Source organism: Thunnus thynnus, chromosome 16, assembly GCF_963924715.1.
Source record: "Thunnus thynnus chromosome 16, fThuThy2.1, whole genome shotgun sequence".
Taxonomy (NCBI): domain Eukaryota; kingdom Metazoa; phylum Chordata; class Actinopteri; order Scombriformes; family Scombridae; genus Thunnus; species Thunnus thynnus.
This window is the reverse complement of record NC_089532.1, coordinates 30,563,218-30,582,509: the sequence shown is the minus strand read 5'-3', so window position 1 is coordinate 30,582,509 and position 19,292 is coordinate 30,563,218. Positions and strand designations below refer to the sequence as shown.

Genomic DNA, 19,292 nt, shown 5'->3' with positions numbered 1-19,292 from the left:
CTTCCTCCTTCATGGCAAAACATTGAAGTTCGCCATGGTGATGACGTTGAATGAAAGCTCAAGATTTTGATAACTTTTCATTGCAAAGGTCTTTAGATGACACTGTTGGGTTAAATCTATAGGAGGAGTTTGTCAAAATACAACAAAAAGTACAGCACCTGTAACTTCCTGTTGCCAGTAGAATAGAAAAGAATTCCTTTATTGTCATTGTACTGGTGTGTAACGAAATTCAGGTGCACTGCCTGAGCAGATCTCAATATCCAAGAATTATCCTATTCATTTCACACGCACTGACAGACACGCACCCAAATCCAAACATGCATAAAAATTAGCCTACATATGCATTAACAAATATCAGTATTGCACAAAATAAACATAAAAAAATATAAATAAAAGTACTGCACAGAATTAATGACAATATTGCACAGTACTGTACATTAAGAGTTATCTATGGGGGGGTTGTGCTTTCAGAGCAGAGTTCAGTGTGGTGACGGCTTTGGGACAAAAACTGCTCATTAGTCTTGTGGTGCGCACTTTGATGGACCCGTAGTGCTTTCCTGAGGGGAGAAGGTCAAACTGGTGATGGGTGGGGTGAAATGGGTCCTTTAAGATGCACAATGCCTTCCGCAGGCAATGGGACATATAGATGTCTTCCAGGGCAGGCAGATGCGTGTAATTTTCTGGGCTGTTTTGATGACTCTCTGCAGAGCCTTCTTGACAGCCACCGAGCTATTGCCATACCACACCAGGATCCCATGTGTCAGAACACTCTCAATGGAGCAGCGGTAGAAGGAAACCAGCAGCTGTTGTGACAGGTTGACTTTCCTGAGTGTTCTCAGGGAGTAGAGCTGCTTTTGTGCCTTCTTAACCAGAGAGTTTATATTGGTTGACCATGTGAGATCATCTGAAATGTGGGTGCCCAGGAACCTAAAACTGGAGACTCTCTCAACTCTCTCTCCATTTATGTGAAGTGGGAGGTGGTCATCCTGCTTCTTCCTGAAGTCGATGATAAGTTCTTTTGTTTTTTTGGTGTTAAGTGCCGAGTTGTTCTCTGCACACCAGTCTGTCAGCCTCTGTACCTCCTCTCTGTAAGCAGACTCATCGCCCTCAGTGATCAGCCCCACCGCTGTCATGTTGTCTGCAAATTTAATGATTGTGTTTGTGTTATGAGTTGGTATACATATAAAAGTGTACAAGATGTGGAAAGGGCTCAGCACACAGCCTTGTGGAGCCCCTGTGATGAGTGACAGAGTGGGAAAGTGGTGAGGGCCCATCCTGACTGACTGTGGCTGGTCTGTTAGGAAGTCCTTTATCCAAAGACATATGTTGTATTCGAAGCCTAGGTCGGATAGCTTGGAGAACAGTCTGCTGGGTGTGATTGTCAATCAATCAATCAATCAATCAATCAATCAATTTTTATTTATATAGCGCCAAATCACAACAAAAGTCATCTCACGGCACTTTTCACATAGAGCAGGTTAAGACCGTACTCTTTAATTTACAGAGACCCAACAATTCCCCCATGGGCAAGCACTTGGCGACAGCGGTAAGGAAAAACTCCCCTTTAATGAGTATAAACCTCAAGCAGAACTCGGCTCTTGGTGGGCGGCCATCTGCTTTGACCGGTTGGGTTGAGAGAGAGAGAAAGAAAGAAGGAAAGGGGGAGGAGGGTGTGGGACAGAAGAACAACAATCATAACAATAACAACAACAGCCGCAACAGCAGCAGCAACAGCCAAGGAAGGATGCCAACAGGACTGTGAAGGACCAGGAAGACTCGGCCCGCAACCCAGGGTTTTCTGTGAGATGAGAAAGCACAAAAAACTCTGGGGAAGAAGCAAAGTTAGTGACATTTATTGTGTTAAATGCAGAACTGTAATTCACAAACAGCAGCCATGCATATGCTCCTCATTGTTTTAGGTGGAGCAGTACAGTGTGGAGGGCAGTGAAAATGGTGTCATCTGTTGACCTGCTGGTTCTGTATGCGTATTGGTGTGGGTCAAAGGTGGGTGGGAGAGCAGCCTTTGATGTGCCTTTGGACCAGGTTCTCCAGACCCTTCATGATTACTGGTATTAATGCCACTGGCATGTAGTCAACTGAGGCAAGTTATTGCTGTCTGCTTCGGAATCTGCACTTTTGTGGGTGTCTTTAGGCATGTGGGGACAGTGCATTGTGCCAGGGATAGGTTGACAATATTTGTAAACACATCAGCTAACTCAACAGCGCAATCTCTGAGAACCCATCCAGAAACACCATCCAGGCCAGCTGCTTTCCATATGTTGATATTATAGAGTGTGCGTGTAACATCAGCAATCTGTATGATGAGTGTCTGGCTGTTGGAAGCTGAAGCTGGGGCAGTAGTTGTGACAATCTCTGTTCTCTCCACCTCATGGTGGCTGAAGAAATGATTGAGCTGCTCTGCCAGTGAGGCTGGTCGAGTTGGTGTTATTATTTTGATTGGTGATGTGATGTATACCTTGCCATGCACGACGGGGTTCTGAGTTGTCAAAGTGGCTCTCAATCCTTAATTTGTGGGCTGCTTTGGTGTCTCTGATGCCCCTCTTCAAGTCTGGCCTGGCCGCACTGTACGGCTCCGTGTTGCAGGACCAGTTGTTGTTCGTGTATACACAAAGTCCTCCTCCCCTGCTCTTACCGGAGTCTCTATTCCTGTCGATCGGTGTGCTACATGGTTCGGTAGCCTGATAGTCTCCTCCAGGATCGTCGGGTTGAGCCACATTTCCGTGATGACCATAATGCAGCGATCCTGTATGTTCTTCTGTGTGGATATAGTAAGTTCCAGCTCTTCCATTTTGTTGGCAAGTGACCTTGCATTAGTGATGAAAAGACTTGGCAGCAGAGGTTTGTGCGGGTCTCTTGCTAGCCCAGCATGTATCCTCATGCTAGGCTAGCATGTATGCCTCTCTCTGTGTTGTCTTCATCGCTTTCCAGGTGAATAAATAATCCATGGCGACCCTGGCGGTCTGACCAGCTCTGTCGGGATGTTGTGTCCAGAGTTCTCATTGTTGAAAACACAGCCACTATGCATTGAACTGATGCTTAGTAGTTCATGACGGCTGTATTTTCTGTTAATGTATGCATATGTGGTGCTCAAAAATAAATAGGCTAGAAGAATACTGATTAATAAGTGCCGGCTCATGGAGTGCTGAGCCGCTGCACGTACATGCGCCACCATCTTGCCATCTTCCCATCTTCCCACTTCATGGCGAAACATAGAAGTTAAATGTGGCGCTATGACTATGACTAAATATTGACAAATAGATGTGTTCAGGTTGGGACCCTGATCAAGCATGAGAAATTTGGTGCACATTGGATGATGTAAGTTTAAGTTCACTGTGTTGCCTCAGCAAAGGAGTTCAATGAAAACTCAAGATTTTGATAACTTCATCACAAAATTCCTTCAAATACAATATGGCCTTCACACCAGTTGGTGCTCGGAACTAATAATAATAAAAATAACATAGGGTAAAGTCCCTACATGTTTCGAAAGGGAGACAGCACAAGCCTCAAACAGACCTCATCTCTTTCTTCAAACCCCAGGAATGATGGCCAATAATGTATAAGTGAGAGTCCCAAACTCCTCACTGACCAGACCATCTAAATGATGCATGTACCAAGTTTTGTGAGTTTTCAAGCATCTCTAGCCCCTCAAAAACAGCTTCCTGTTTCATGGCGAACAATGCATCACCATGGCAACAGCTTTTGATGAAAACTCAAAAGCGTCAGTATTTCGTATCATCAAGGTCTCACAACTTAGCTGATGAAATTTTAGGTGGATCTGGTTAAGCTGATAGGAGTAATTAGTAAAAGAATGGCGCTTATGACTTCCTGTTGCCAGTAGGTGGCGCTGTGATTGTGATTCAATATTGGCCTGTCCATGTCATCAGACCGGGACTCTTATCAAGCATGTGGAATATGGGGGAGATCTGACAATATGGAGTCAAGTTACAACAATTTGTATTTTCATTTCGAAACATCAAAATTCGCCACGTCGCAACGTTAACAGCGTTCCATGAAAACTCACAAGATTCACAATATAGCATCACCAAGATCTTAAGACTTATCTGACCAAATTTGACATGGATCTGGTCAAGGTCCTGGCCAGAGCTCATGAAAATACAGAGACTGTAACTTCCTGTTGCCAATAGGTGGCGCTATGACTTCGATTCAATATTGACAAGTAAATGTGTTCAGCCCGGGACTGTCAACAATCACCAGAACTTTGGGGCAGATTGGACAATGCACATTCAAGTTACAACAACTTCCTTTTTAATGGTGAATCATCGAAGTTCACTGCATCGCCACGGAAATAGAGTTCAATGAAAACTCACTATGCTGATAAGGTGTTTAGATGACACTCACCAAATTTGAAGTTGGTCGGTTTATATCTCTAGGAGGACTTTGTCTAAATACAGTACTTGGAAATGGCAAGAATTGCACAAAAATTGCAGTTAAATCAAAATGGCTGACTTCCTGTTGGACTTAGGATTTTTTGTATGTCTAGACATGATACATGTGCCTACCAAATTTCGTTCATCTGAAGGAGGAGGAGGAGAGAAATTTTCTAGGGGGCACTATCGAGCCATTTTGCCACACCCATGCTCAAGACATATGAAATATTACATTTTTCACCACTTCTGATGTGTAACGGGGGACTATATAAACCTGGTGACTCTCCTGGTAACCCCCCGTTAAGTTTCTTTTATATTGCTGATGATAGTGACAGCCTACAGTCTCTGTGCTGTGTTGTGATGATGATGGTGGACTAACAGCTGACAGTTAGTAACGTCAGTTGACTCCAACGAAGACACCCACGCAGGTCCGATGTCGATTCAATGATGACTGTTTATTGCTGACGGGCACTTCGGGATCTAGGGGATACAAGCCCGGATTCTATGTGAATCAGTACACATAATCACTCTGAATGTCAATATAGTTATAATTAGGGACTGAGCCCAAAAGGCAGAGGGCGAGGACCCTATTGTTTTTTGTGTGTTTGTTTATTTCTTTATTATTACAGGACTTCACACCTAAATTTGACCCCCTAAACATGCTCAAAAACTCACCAAATTTTGCATGCACATCAGGTCTGGTGAAAAATTTGTCTCATGACTGGTACAATTGTATGAGAATGTCAGGTTGTTGATCATCTGAGGCCACTTGTTCTTCTCACGAGTGGGCAAAGCTTCTAGCATACTGCCAAGGGTGTGGTTGAAGCGCTCCACGCTTCCGTTTCCAGCGGGATGATAGGCTGTGGTATGGGATTTGTGAATGTGGGCTATGTCAAGGAGGTCACGAATGAGCTGAGACTCAAAGTTGGAGCCACAATCTGAATGGATCCTCTCTGGGAAGCCATAAACAAAAAATAAATCATTCCACAATCGCTTGGCCACCTGTTTCGCTGTTTGGTTTGCACAGGGGAATGCATGAGCAAGGCATGTGAAATGATCTGTAACCACAAGGACATCCATAGAGATGTTGTTCGAGTTCTCAGCACTCCAAAAGTCTATGCACACCAACTCAAGTGGAGCGTGAGTTTGGATGGAATGAATGCCACATACTCCTTCACTTCCTGCTTTTGGCCGACCCAGTAAAACCACTGATGAGCCAACTGAAGTGTGCGACTCTGGCCTTGATGCCCTGCATCATCATGGATGCCCCTGAGTACTATTGGTCTCAGACCTGGTGGGACAACAAGCTGGTGAACCTTATGGCCTGAGGAAAGGTCTTTGGTTACCCTGTACAGAAGACCATTTATCAACCTCAGCTTTTCCCATTGCCTCAGAAGTCTCAGGACCTGAGCGTTCTCATGGCTTCTCTCACACCTGGATGGGCACTGCTTTCACTGAACATAGAACATGGCTCTGGATATGGTGGTGTCTTCCTCCTGCTTCCGTTGGAGTTCTACATGTGAGAGGGCTGGAAGTGTTCTTTGAGAATGGAGGGAGTAGATATTGCCAACTGCCTCTATAGTAGCTACTCGGTCTTGTGAACAGGGCTCCCATACACTATGAGCAGAAAGGAGGGCTGCAACAGTGTTGGTGGTGACATAACCAGATTTTGCCTTTGGTGTTCCAGGTTCTGAGGATAGGACCAGAGTGTTCATAGTCAAGTAGAATGCATCTTGGACATCATCGGGCTGAACCTCCTTCGCCTTGTTGACAAGAGACTGGTAGGGCTCTTGGATAATTCGCCTGGTGATACTGCCCTTAATGAAAGGGATTCTGCTGAGGCGGTCAGGGATGACATTTTGCACGCCTGGAACATATTTGAGAGCCTGTTTCAGAGACTGGAAGGCTTCCTGGCATTCTGTAGTCCAGTCAGCAGGAGACAGCTTATGCCATTTTGGGTGCTGGGAACGGGGCTTGGACTTGGGCTCAGATGTTAGCTTATATAGTGGTCTTGCTAGGGTAGAGAAGCTTTCAATGAAGTGGTTGTAGCGGTTGAACATGCCCAGAACTGATCTCAGCTTCCGAGGAGAGGGAGTACAACCATCCTCCATCATGAGGTCCTTCTCTGTAAGGTTTGTTATGACCTCAACCTTCTCTGGATCTGTAGACACACCATTCTCAGTGATTATACGGCCCAGGAACTTGAGTTTCCATCTCAAAAGGTGACATTTCTTTGGGGCAAGTATGAGGCCATGGTTTTGCAGGTGGCTGAACACCATCTCAAGTCTCTCAAGGGCTAACTCTTCAGATGGTGCAAAGATGAGGAGGTCATCAAGGTAGCAAAGGAGACTGGCGTAGTTCTGGTCACCGAAGATGGATGTCATGAGCCTCATGAAAGAGCCTGGACTGTTGCAGAGGCCCTGTGGTAGCCTATTATACTCGTAGAGGCCAACAGGGGTTGTGCACGCGGTGAAGGAAAGCATCCTTGAAGGTACGTCTGTTTAGCTCCCTAAAATCAGTACACACTCGAAGGTCTCCATTCTTCTTCCAGACTAATACCAGGGGAGATGCCCACTCAATGCAGGACTTCCTGATGATATCCTTTTCCTCTATCTCGTCAAGAACCACCTTGAGCTTGTAGTAGTCTGCTGGAGAGACTCTTCTGTACGGGAGGCGGAAGGGCCATTCATCCTTGAGATGGATACAATGAACAAAATCCTTTGCTTCTCCACAGTCAAGCTTATTCCTGGAAAACAATCCATTATACTTGGCTACCAGAACCCTGACCTTAGTTTTCAATGGCTCACTCACTTCACAGGAGTTGAGATCCAGCCCAGCCTGTTCAAGCTCCTGTAGCATGGGACCGAAGTCCTCCACAGACTGATGGTTCACTCTAATGTCACCATAGACTTCCTGTTGGGTCTCCTGAGGAATGCTAACAGTACAGGTTGACAGGTCAAGTCTTCCAGGGAGATACCGGGGGATACATCTACCAATGTTGAGTTATGCCGCAAGGTAAGTGGCTCATCCAAGGGGTTCAGGACCTTGACTGGGACCCAGCCATTACCTCAAAGAGGTGCCACAACTCTGCAAACTATCACATTTCAGTTGAGGGTTCTTGACATTGGAGGCTCCACGATAACTGCACTGTCAATGGAGAGGTCAGACCACATTGGGAGCTTGCCCCATAGTATGTGCTCTGTGCGAGGCTGCAGTTTTACAGACTTCTTTAGTTTCACTGTGCCTATCTTGTCAGGAATATGGTGGCCTCTCCAATGCTCAAGGTTTGCCATAAGCCCCAGAAACCTGGCATTTCCTCCCACATTTCCAATGTCAGGTTCTTTCAGAAGTTTCCAGTAAGCCTTGTCATTTTTCATGCAGTGCAGGAGGTGTTTTATGACATTAGTGCCTATTGATATAATTCAACTTGGCCAGGTATCACAAGCACAGGAACCATCACCTGAATGGTATACAGTCATTTTCAAGTCATAGATGAACTTGGGTTTCACTTTAACACCTCCACAGCCCACAACTATTGTATTTGTGTCTCTGCTACTGGAAATGGCTGATCCACCGCACTCAAGGAGGATGCGCTCTGTCTCCATATTTATAGTGCAGGCCATTGAGCCGCTGTCTAAATGTCCACAGAACTGTCTGCCTGCTGTCTCAACTGTTGTATAAAAAAAGACTGTCACTGTCCATTAAATGCTGTGTTCTTTGAAATATCACTTTATCATCCTCTTCTTTTTCACAAAAGTAACTATACACTGACTGAAGGTCATCTGCATCTGAACTGTTGGGGGCAAACTCAGTGCCCACACTCTCCCCTCTGAATGTGGACATGCTAGTTTTCCATTGGAGTAGTGTTGGCATGAGCAGGACTAGGAGAGGCACTGACAGTGTGCTGGCGTCTGGGGCAGTCTTTGATGCTGTGGCCTCTTGAAAAGCATGAGAAGCACAGGTGGTCACGAAGACAGTGTGTTTTTGTGCTGTGACTTCTGCTGTCACAGACATGACACATGTTACGAGGCCTGGGGTACTGGAATTGAGTGTTAAAGGAGGGACTGGGTCTGCTGCTCTGCTGATCATGGAGGAGCTTGGAGAGCATGTCTATCAAGTGAGACAGCAATGTGGCATCAGGGTTGCTGGACAGAGGAACTGGCTGTGAGACAAGAGGCTGGGTGGGCTCAACACACTGGGGGCTAGGCCTTGCCTCCACGAGGGACGGAGTATTCACATTATACTCTGACTGTGACATGCAATGCTGTAGGATTGTGTATTGTCTTTTACTTGCAATTCTGAGCTCTCGCTCACTACTGAACCCATGGGAGGGAGTTTGGGTGCTTTAATATGAGTGGAGTTGTTAACTTGCTGAATAAAGCCATTAGCAATCAACTGAGAAGTAATAGATGCTCCAATTTGCTGCCCTAACTGCAGAATTATCTGAGACAGTTGCTCCCCAGGTGCAGTAAGTGTTCTGCCCCATTCTATCATTCACATTACCAGAGTTTACATTGTAACCACTCTGAGAATATACATTATCATATGCATAACTTTCTCTGGGCCCATTATTTACATTGTTGTCATTTGCTGCTGCATGCCCTGCGGGCACACGCCCCTCGTGATGTCACATGCAGTGACATCACCGCACATCAACACTGACAGAGCGCTGCAGCCGCTCCCCTCCTCTTTAGGAATTGCATCTTTAGAGGACATGGCTCACAAAGAGACACTACCCAGGCACGAAATAATGAAAGGTGCAAACAATTAAAAATAAATAGATGTATCCCCTTTAGCATAATCAGCCAAAATGCTTTTTGAGCATGTTTAGCCCCTGAAAATGCAATTCTTTGGGGGGAATAATAATAACAATAATAATTAAAGCTGCAAGCAGCGATGATCGGGCCCTCACACCCTTGCGCACGTCCGGACGCGGTACAGTCGAAGGGCTTTAATTGTAGGCATGCAGTTGTGTTCAGGACCGGACTCTTATTGTACATTGCACAAAGGAGTTAAATATCATTTCCTGTATCCACTATGTGGTGCTAGAGAACACCCATTAAGTAAACATCATGTTGTTGTATATCAATTGTAGACCAAATTTTGAAAATTTCACATGAATCAGATGATGTTTGTCATATAAGGCTGACTTCCTGTTGTCATTGGGAGAAGCTATGACTATGAATTAATACTGACATGTAGATGAGTTCAGGACAGGATTCCTATCAAGCATGAGAAATCTGGTGCAGGTTGGACAATGTACATTCAAGCAGCAGCAACTTCCTGCTTCATGGCGAAACATCAAAGTTTGCCGCGTAGCCATGGCAAGTGCGTTCAGCGAAAACCCAAGATTTTGATAACTTTTCATCACAAGCTAGTCTAGATGACACACACTGATTTTGAAGTCGTTATGATGAATTCTGTATTTATTTATTTTTTCCTTCCCACTATGTCTTGTCAACAATATCACCAATAAAAAAAAAAAAATAAAAAATGATGAATTCTGTAGACTTAGAAGCCAACTTCCTGTTGGGTTAAAGCTATGGGTCCAAGAGACTTTTTTGTGCACACTGGCATGATTCATATGTGTACCGATTTTTGTACATGTAGGTTTAATGTGGTGCGGGGGCTGCTTCCTTAAAATATTGTAGGGGGCGCTTTCGAGCCATTCTGCAACACCCATGCCCGCCACCTATAGAATATTAAAGACTTTAAGACCTGTCATGTGTGTGCAAAGTTTTGTCAGTTTTCAAGCATGTCTGGCCCCATAGAAACAGCTATGTACTTGTCGCCTTGGCAACTGCGTTTGATTATGGGTCATGAGCTGCAGAATGTAGCATCACCAAGGTTTTGCATCTCAACTCAGTCAATTTCAGGTACATCGGCCAAATTTACTATGAGTAATTAGACAAAGTATGACGCATGTTATTTCATGTCGGCAGTAGGTGGTGCTATGACTGTCACTAAATACGGGTCTGTACATGTCATCAGACCGGGACTCTTAACAAGCATATGAAATGCATATGAAATTTGGAAAAAATCAGACCATATGGAGTCAAGTTATAAGGCTTTGAAATTTCATGGTGAGACATCAAAATTCTCTGTGTCGTCATGGCAACACATTTCGACAGAGAGTCACCAACTTCAGAATCTTCAATCTCCAAGGTCTTGAGGCTATTCTTGGTAAATTTGAGGTGGATTCAATCACCATGCTACCCACAGGGTGTCAAAGTGTAAGACATGTAACTTCCTGTTGCCAGTAGGTGGCACTATGACTCAGATCCAGTATTGATGTATGGATCTGTTCAGGGCGGGACTCATTTCAAGCACAAATGGTTTGGGTCTCATAGGATCATGTATGCCGAAGTTATGGCCATTTAAATTTTCATGGCGAAGTGTTATTGATTGATTAAGTGTTATTGTTGCATATGTGGGCAGCCGAAGTTATGGCCATTTAAATTTTCATGGCGAAGGACTGAAATTCACTGCCCGGCCACGCCCCCCAGCAATGTCGAAAATCACAGTTTTAATAAATTTTCATCTCCAATTTCTGTAGATGATACTGATAGAATTTGAAGTTGCTGAGGTCAAATCTCTAGGAGGAGTTCGTTAAAGTATGCGGGCTAGAAATGGCAAAATCGGCAACAAAATCACAATTTTGATCCAAATTGGCTGACTTCCTGTTAGACTCAGGGTATGGCTCCAAGAGACTTTTTGGTGCGTCTGGTCATGATACATACACATACTGAATTTCATTCTTCTACAACAATCTGTATCGAGGGGCTCAATTTTCTTAATTTTCTAAGGGACGCTATTGAGCCATTTCGCCACGCCCATGTTCAAGACCTCAAAAACAACAAATTTCGCCACTTTTGATGTATGGACAAAGTTTAACAACTTTAGGCCTTAAAAATGCCTTTGTTTTGGAAGAATAATAATAGAGAATAATAATTGCTTCAATTACAAGAGGGCCTTCGCACTGTTCGATGCTCGGGCCCTAATTAAAGCTGTAAGCAGCAATGATCGGGCCCTTGCACCCTTGTGCACGTCGGGGCAAAGCACAGTCGAAGGGCTTTTTTTGTAGACATGCAGGTGTGTTCAGGACCGGCCTCTTATTGAACATTGCACGAAGGAGTTAAATATCATTTCCTGTGTCCACTATGTGGTGCTATCAAGTAAACATCATTTTGCTGTATATCAGCTGTAGACCACACCACGCCACAGTGTGTGAGTGTGTGTGTTTGTCTGTGTATGAATAAGTGGATGAGAAGGCAAAAATTGTAAAGTGCTTTGTCTGTTAAGGTAAAAAGGTGCTATATAAGTGCAGTCAACTTAAAATTTGCTCTACAAGGCTTATATTTCTACAAATGTCAGCAGGCACCAAGTCTGTGTTGTTGAACTTGAAGTCACAATCCATGCAGACTATGTAGCCTATCCTATCACTATGTAAACAAGGAAAAGAGTACAATCTTGTACCTGGCTATGGCACTTATGCAGGAGCGGGACATGTTGATGAAGGAGGAGGAGGAGGCTCTGGTCTGTAAGATGGTCTCAATGCCCCTCAGCAGGTCGTTGGTCTTCAGCAACAGCAGCATCTGCCGGGGCACTCGGTTCAAGAGATCACTGATCTGGGGCAGGTACAGAGCTGCATTGGTCCGTATTTCAAGGTCCTGCCGATGGACAGTTATCATAATCACAATAATGATCATCACAGCAAGACAGGCAATCTCTTTACTGGTTAAATTATTTCGAAATCACACACGCTGATGTTTTCACGGATTTTGATAGACTAAGTCTTTTCCAAGTGGATGGACAGACCCTCCTTCCTTGATTCTAGGTTGTTAGGGTGGACCAACATACCATACACATTTATGATTTTATTAGTTTATGAGGAGAACTGAGCTCAGCAAATTCTCGGCATAGCCCAGTCAAATTTCAGCCTGAGAAGAGATCAAATAGTGTTCACGTGTATGATCAGTGTGTTGACAGTCAGGGATTTGGGTGGTCTGGCACCAGGCTGAAATAATAGTGAGTGATATACTGTAAGAACATGCTGTGCTGTTAGTCTTTTTAAAAGTATTAAGTGTTATTGTTGCATGTGTGGGCAGCCATGTTGTCACAGCTATTTCATATCTTGAGAGGAACCTGAGGTCGAGAAAACATACCCAAATTCCCAAGTAAGAACTGCCTTAAAAGAAACTTTTTTAGTATATTTCCAGATTATCAGCAGGAAATGGTGGGTTTCCATTTAATCAAGCAAAGAGTAATGAATGGAAGTAAATCAGAGTTCCGCTTTAAGGGATTTTTCCATTGGTGGACTTGTTAGAGGTATAGAGTATTTATTTGTAAGTGGGGTCTAGTGCTCATTTCCATGTGCATGCATGAAAGAGTAACAGAGAGAGAGAGAGAGAGAGAGAATGTGTTTAGACGCACATGCATGTCTAGAGCTGCCCGCTCAGTGCTCCAAAATTGTCATTTTATGATAAGGTGACCTAAGAATATTTCTTATAGGTTCTTTTAATTATGAGAATATACAGACTGTGAGAGGATATGAAGCATACTTAAGTAAGGAAGGACAGGAGGAAGAACCAGAAAGGAATAATGAGGTTGAGAGTAAGAAAGGAAGGAGAGATGAGGGGAAGGAAAGAGGAAAACAAATTAAGTACAGGTGAAGAATGAGGGGATCAAAACAAGAATAGTACTGAGTTTTGCCACAGCATAAATGGCAACATACTGTAAGAGACACAACATGAAAAAAGAGATGATGAGGGAAGAAAAAGAAACAGAGGGATGACATTTGCCTCCATGATGACAATTTGTTCTCTTTGATGTTGAAGACGGTTGCTTATGTCTCCATGCGAGCGTTAGTGTCCTGCTCTACTCCACTTCAAAGGCCTCTCCAAGCTGCACATCAACAGGCCTAAATTACACTATTAGTCATGGAACAAAGTTGACTGCAAGCTTTCAAATACATCATTTAAGTATCTTCGGACAGAAAGTAAAATCAGGAGGTGCACAATCTGTATGAGTACAAGACATTACAAGAGTGAACTGCAGAACTGTGAAATTCTAAGCTAATTGGAAACATACGAATGTAGTATAATCTGCAATCACCATGTCTTAATCTACACACGGCACACAATTGTGAGATGTATGCAAGCACGATAAACAACATAGATCCATATGACTTGGCAGCCCAAGACTGGATTACAGACCCTGATGCACTACTTCTACAGTTATGTGTATTTGCTAACAAGATACCATTAGGTAAATAGCTCAACATTATTTCATTTTTCTAGGCATAGCTTGTCCTGGCATAACGTGTTGTCCAGAGTCAACTGTCATTGTGTTGCAGCTGAATGAAAAGTGGGCAATGCCCCAAGGAAGCTTTATATGCCAGAGATGCAAGAAAGGTATTCTATCTGATACAATATACAGAACAACATTGCGATTATTTGCAAGAATGGCAATATTCCGACAACTAAGTATAATATTTTGTTTGTGTGTGCACACTTGTTTTGGGATTTTTTTTTGGATGGACATGTTCCTAAACTCTCAATTTTATACACTTTGCTATTAATTGTAGTCTCACCCATTTATTTCTTATGGCTGGTCATTTTTGTACACCCCAGATGGACAAAATTTAAACAAAACACCCAAAATTTAATGAAAATGGTCAAAATTTATTTTTTTGTTTTCATATGATCTATGTGGAGGATATCATAAAGCCTTATGCCAGTCAGAAGAAATAGACTACATTTTTCAAACATAAAATTTATAAATCGGTCAAATTTGACCAGACCACAACAGGAAGGAAAGAAGTGTACTGACATCTCCTCACAGCATTTCCAAGTAAAGCAAAAACAAAAAAAATGGGTTACTTTTAGTACAGTTTCATTTATTGCCCTGAGTACTGCCCTGAGTACAGTTGCTTTTTCCTTCTCTGCAGAGCAAAACTGGCACTGGTAATAAAGAAGATAATAGCAGAACTTACAGTGGATTCTGACCTTCTTACGCCCTCTGTCTCTGCCCACCATTTCCTGATGTCTGCTTTATGAAATCATCCTGCCGACTGTCTAATACACTAGGGAGAAAAGATAAAGCAGCACAGTACAGCACAGATTCTTCCTCCCCCCAACTGCATTCCCTTTGCCTTTTGCATGGCCTATTATCACAGCACTCACCATACAATATGTCTTTATTGAAGCTTTCAGATGCAAATGAGAGTACTGTCGCCTTCTCTGTGTCCTGCTGACAGCTGTGAGGCTTGCTAACCAACCTCCTATAATTGCTACTAATTGTTATTCCCCAAGCAGGACTCAGTAGAGCACTTGAGAACATCCAGCCCCCTGTTATTTGGACAAGGGAGGCTGAGGGTTTGTGGAGTATTACGTTGTTGGTTTATGTATATAGCCTGGTAGCTCTTGGGTTAGATTTGTTTCAAGTAAATAAAGAACAACTGGAGTTGTAACTGAGGGGGGAAGCTTGTAAGGGTTTGCAAGTAATGAAGGAAAATTAGGTGGGAAGGATTAATGCTACAACCCAGTCTGCTACAAAATATGTGCAAGTGCAAAGTGTTCAATGGCAATGGTCACTGTCAATACAGGAAGTAGTGTCACATTTGTATTGAGCAGTTAACAGTCAAGGAGAGTAACAGGTAGGCAAGCTTTAAATCTCACCTGATGCTCTTCTTGACATTTGGACTTGCATTGAATTAGACTTGCAGAGATTCTGTTTATAGACACAATAGTGGGTTTTTAGGGGGGGCAACCACCACTCACCAAGGGGGCACATAAGATCACACCTTACTTACTACCTTACTACTGTACTATGTGAGGCAGAAAATATTTAAATAAATATCTGATTTATTATCATGCAGTCAAGTATGGATTTTCCTGTACCCGTCCTTTCTTGTGGCACTGTTCATACAGTGTTGTCTGTCTCATATCCTTTGAAGGCCTCCTTGACCTTGATTTGATTGATTGCTTTGCTGTTTTATATAAAGACAGAAAAAACAGTGTGTGTGTGTGTGTGTGTGTGTGTGTGTGTGTGTGTGTGTGTTTGTATCAATAAAAGTCCCCAGAAAGATAGATAAAACAGTTTGTGTGTCTATGCGTGTTAATATGTGTGTGTGTTTCTGTGTCAATATATGTATGTACCGGCACAACATGTGTATATGTATGTATGTATGTATGTAAAGTATGTATTAGGGGTATCACGATAAAACTTTTAAAACTGAAATATTGATATCATGTTAATAATACACATATGATAATATCTTGTAAATAATCCAGTACCTCTTAAAACCCGTTACCATTCCAGCGGCCTGTGGACGGGCCATCACACTGTACACAACTATGCTATGTACACAACTCCTGTCTTTAAGTGGGTACTCATGCAACACATCTTTGGAAAGCTAAGATTCTTGTGATGCAAATCATTTCAAGATACAATCACAACAGCAGGTACAATCAAGCCTCTGTCAGACCACCAACAAACAAATAAATAATTACAAAATTCACATTACTCTCTTATGAAGCCTCATATTACTCCACTGACCTAATTCAACTCAGACAAAAACGGTCTTGTGACATTGGCAAAGGTCCAGTCGATCCAATTCAGTAAATTATTTAGTCCAAAACACATTATTACATCAATAAAATCCATAAATAGCTGTTGCGTTATTTCAAATTAGCCGACAGATTTCCTAATATTCCAACATATTCTCCATCCTAACTCGTGGTAGCATGTAAACATTAGCCACATTTTGGTATCAAAATGGCAGCTTTACTCTGACCTTTCGATTGACACTTAACTTGACCCAATAGGACATTCCATGTCCTGTCCACAGCCTACAATAGCACAACAGTACACATTGAAAGGAGGTGCCTGCCCCTCTTCTTTTGTGTAAAGATGGAGCCAGTAGGAACAGATTCTGCCAATACCTGGTGCTTCAAATAACCAATGAAATTCTGAAAAAGACCATATGCTGCTTTATTGTTTTTTATAAAGCCACAACATTAAAATTATGTAAATATAAATAGTTTGCTGTGATTCACTTTTTATATGAACTGCTTTTCCACCATAACACTTGTTTTGACTCTTTTATATGCACAAAGTTTAGTTTCAACAGGGGAACAAAACACTATAATGTGTTTATGCTTCAGTTACTCTGAAGCAGGGGTTAGTTGGTGTCTAAATGGCCTTTTTTTGGAAGATGCCTCTACATACCCTTAGAAAAACATGTAAAATATTCATTTTCTGTGGTATTGTTATTAAATTTGAACTTGGACTAGGTAAGGCTCCATGCTGTGGTGCCATTGTTTTTTCCAGCTAATAAGTCACAGCTATAGTTCATCTGCAGGCATCTGTTTAAAAAACTTACAATACAGTGTGTTCCAACTTCTTTCAAACTCTGTATAGATATGGTTACTGACTCTTTCTCCACCTCCACCTAGTATTTTGAGTGTAATTCATTTGCGAGAAAAGACTGGATTGGACTGATAGCATTTTTTTCTCCAAATTTTCTACAGATATTGTGAAAATATCGTTATTGTGAATTCTTTTCGCCACAATAATTATGTTGTGAGAATCTGATATCGTGGCAGCCCTAGTATGTATGTATGTATGTATGTATGTATGTATGTATGTATATACAGTATGTATGTATGTATGTATGTATGTATGTATGTATGTATGTATGTATGCACTGTATGTATGTACGTATGTATGTATGCACAATATGTACATTAAGTATGTATGTATGTATGTATAGTATGTGGGTCAGTATGCATGTGTATGTGTCTGTATGTGTGTCATTTGCTCCCATCCACTTACATTGTAAAAATATTGTTATAAAAAGCTTAATATCTTAAAAATGATAAAAGTTATGAAAAAAAACAAATGATAGAGGCAATGTCCTGAACAAGTTGAACATTTGGATATATGAAGTTTTTGTAGCTGAAAGTATGTAGGAGTAGTTAGTGGTCTAAAACATATGGAAGAAAAATAAATAAATGAATAAATAATAAAGAGTGAAGATAACAAGACTGTGCAAGCTGTACCACAGCTCTCACATAATAAAGATTTTGATAACAATAGTGTGAATGATTGTCAGCATTCACACTAATAAAAAATAACAGTATGTGAGCTGCTATGCTGCTGTCACACAATAATAAAGAGCAAAGACAACAGTGTGCGCAGCTCCCACAGAACTAGAAAATTGTGCAAATTCTGAAGAAATTGGGTATGAGAGCTGCAAGCTGCTAGCTTCTGCCAGCTAACGCTACTGCTGCTGCAAGCTGCTGCTCCAGCAGCAATGTTATAAAATCTTATAGCGCCACTGTCAGGTGAAATTATATCAAATGCTACAGATTTGTTCACCATCCCCATCTGTACAACATAACATATTCAGGGTCCTCAGAATATGCTATGTGCCAAGTTTGGTGAAGATTAGATGAAATGTGTGCCAATAGAAGTAAAAAATTTGTTTACCAAAAAATCCAAAATGGAAAATTGAAAATGAAAAATTTTAGGAGGAAATGGGCGTGGCCTATATCAGTCTACTTGGCATCTTCCAAGGAAAATATTGTGCAAATATTGTTTTGATAGGCCTCACCGTTCATGAGTTATTAGCCAAAAAGTAAAACACATAATAACTAACCACATGGTGGCACTCATGTTTTAATATGTTAAATATTTCAACATGAGAAACCTTTTAGTTTTTGAAATGTGAACTTTCAAACATTCCTCCCACAGAGTTTCCATTATAGATTTTAATACTTTAAAAATTATATAAAATCACTGACACATGTTACAGTAAAGGAAAGTCATGGCATACATCTCCTTGAGGAAATATACGTTTTGACATATAAACAAAGTTAATACGAAAAATTGTACAGAAGTAGTTAGACACCAAAAAAGGTGAAATAATATATAATAAACAGTGAAGATAAGATAGTGTGCTCAGATAAGATAGCGCAGCTCTCACACAATAAATAAAGAGCGAAGATAACAGTGTGTGGGCTGCTTCACAGCTCTCACACAATTGACACCACCACCATAGTACAACATAATAGGAAATTAAATTTGAACTCTTAAACTTTAGATCTCTGTCATTTAAAGCCAGTTTTTATTCTCCTCTATTAATGATGAGTAACAGGCAGCTCTGGCGTTATGGAGGGCCTTCCTATATGTTTTAAGACTATCTTGCCAGGCTAAGTGAGATTCTTCCAGTTTGGTGGAAAAGCATATCCTTTCAGGTTTTCGCAATGTTTCTTTTAATTTGTGGGTTTAGGAGTTATATCATGAAGCTAAGTGCTTTTGTTTTATTATCTTCATTTTCACAGGGGCGATGGAGTCAAGTGTCATTCGTAATGAGCCTGAAACACTATCAACAAGATGATCAATTTGGGAGGGGCTGAAGTTAGCATATCTAACCTCTGTTGTATTGAGAAATGGCAATGAATACAATGCTGATGGAATTGCTTCCTTAAATTTATCCATAGCAGATAGACATCTAGTGAAGACATTTTTGTCTGAACTAACTACAGCGATTTCTTCATCTAAACCATCAACCTGTCTCTTAGACCTCATCCCAATTAGGCTGCTTGAGGAGGTCTTACTTTTAATTAGCACTTTTTTACTAGGTATGATCAATCTGTCTTTAGTAACAGGCTATGCACCACAGTCCTTTAAAGTAGCTGTAATTAATCCTTTTCTTTAAAAGCCTACTCTTGATTCAGGCAGTTTAACCAACTATAGACCTATATCTAACCTTTCCTTTCTCTCTTAGATCCTTGAGAAAGCAGTCACCAATCAGCTGTGTGACTTTCTACATAACAATAGTTTATATGAGGATTTTCAGTCAGGATTTAGAGCGCA

At 41.8% G+C, this 19,292-nt stretch overlaps 1 protein-coding gene and 1 long non-coding RNA gene across 7 annotated transcripts in view; both read right to left on the bottom strand.

The window, feature by feature from the left end:
• The window catches only part of LOC137199226 (uncharacterized), a 348,155-nt gene that overhangs the window by 50,463 nt on the left and 278,400 nt on the right, over positions 1–19,292 (bottom strand). The gene's annotated exons all lie outside the window — the stretch shown is intronic.
• adck1 (aarF domain containing kinase 1) overlaps positions 1–19,292 on the bottom strand; it is a 138,932-nt gene that overhangs the window by 5,132 nt on the left and 114,508 nt on the right. For all 6 annotated transcript variants that reach the window (XM_067614150.1, XM_067614145.1, XM_067614146.1 and 3 more), the window contains one exon: positions 11,886–12,079. In XM_067614150.1, the coding sequence (XP_067470251.1) occupies positions 11,886–12,079 (194 nt within the window). The remainder of the gene's footprint in view (positions 1–11,885; positions 12,080–19,292) is intronic.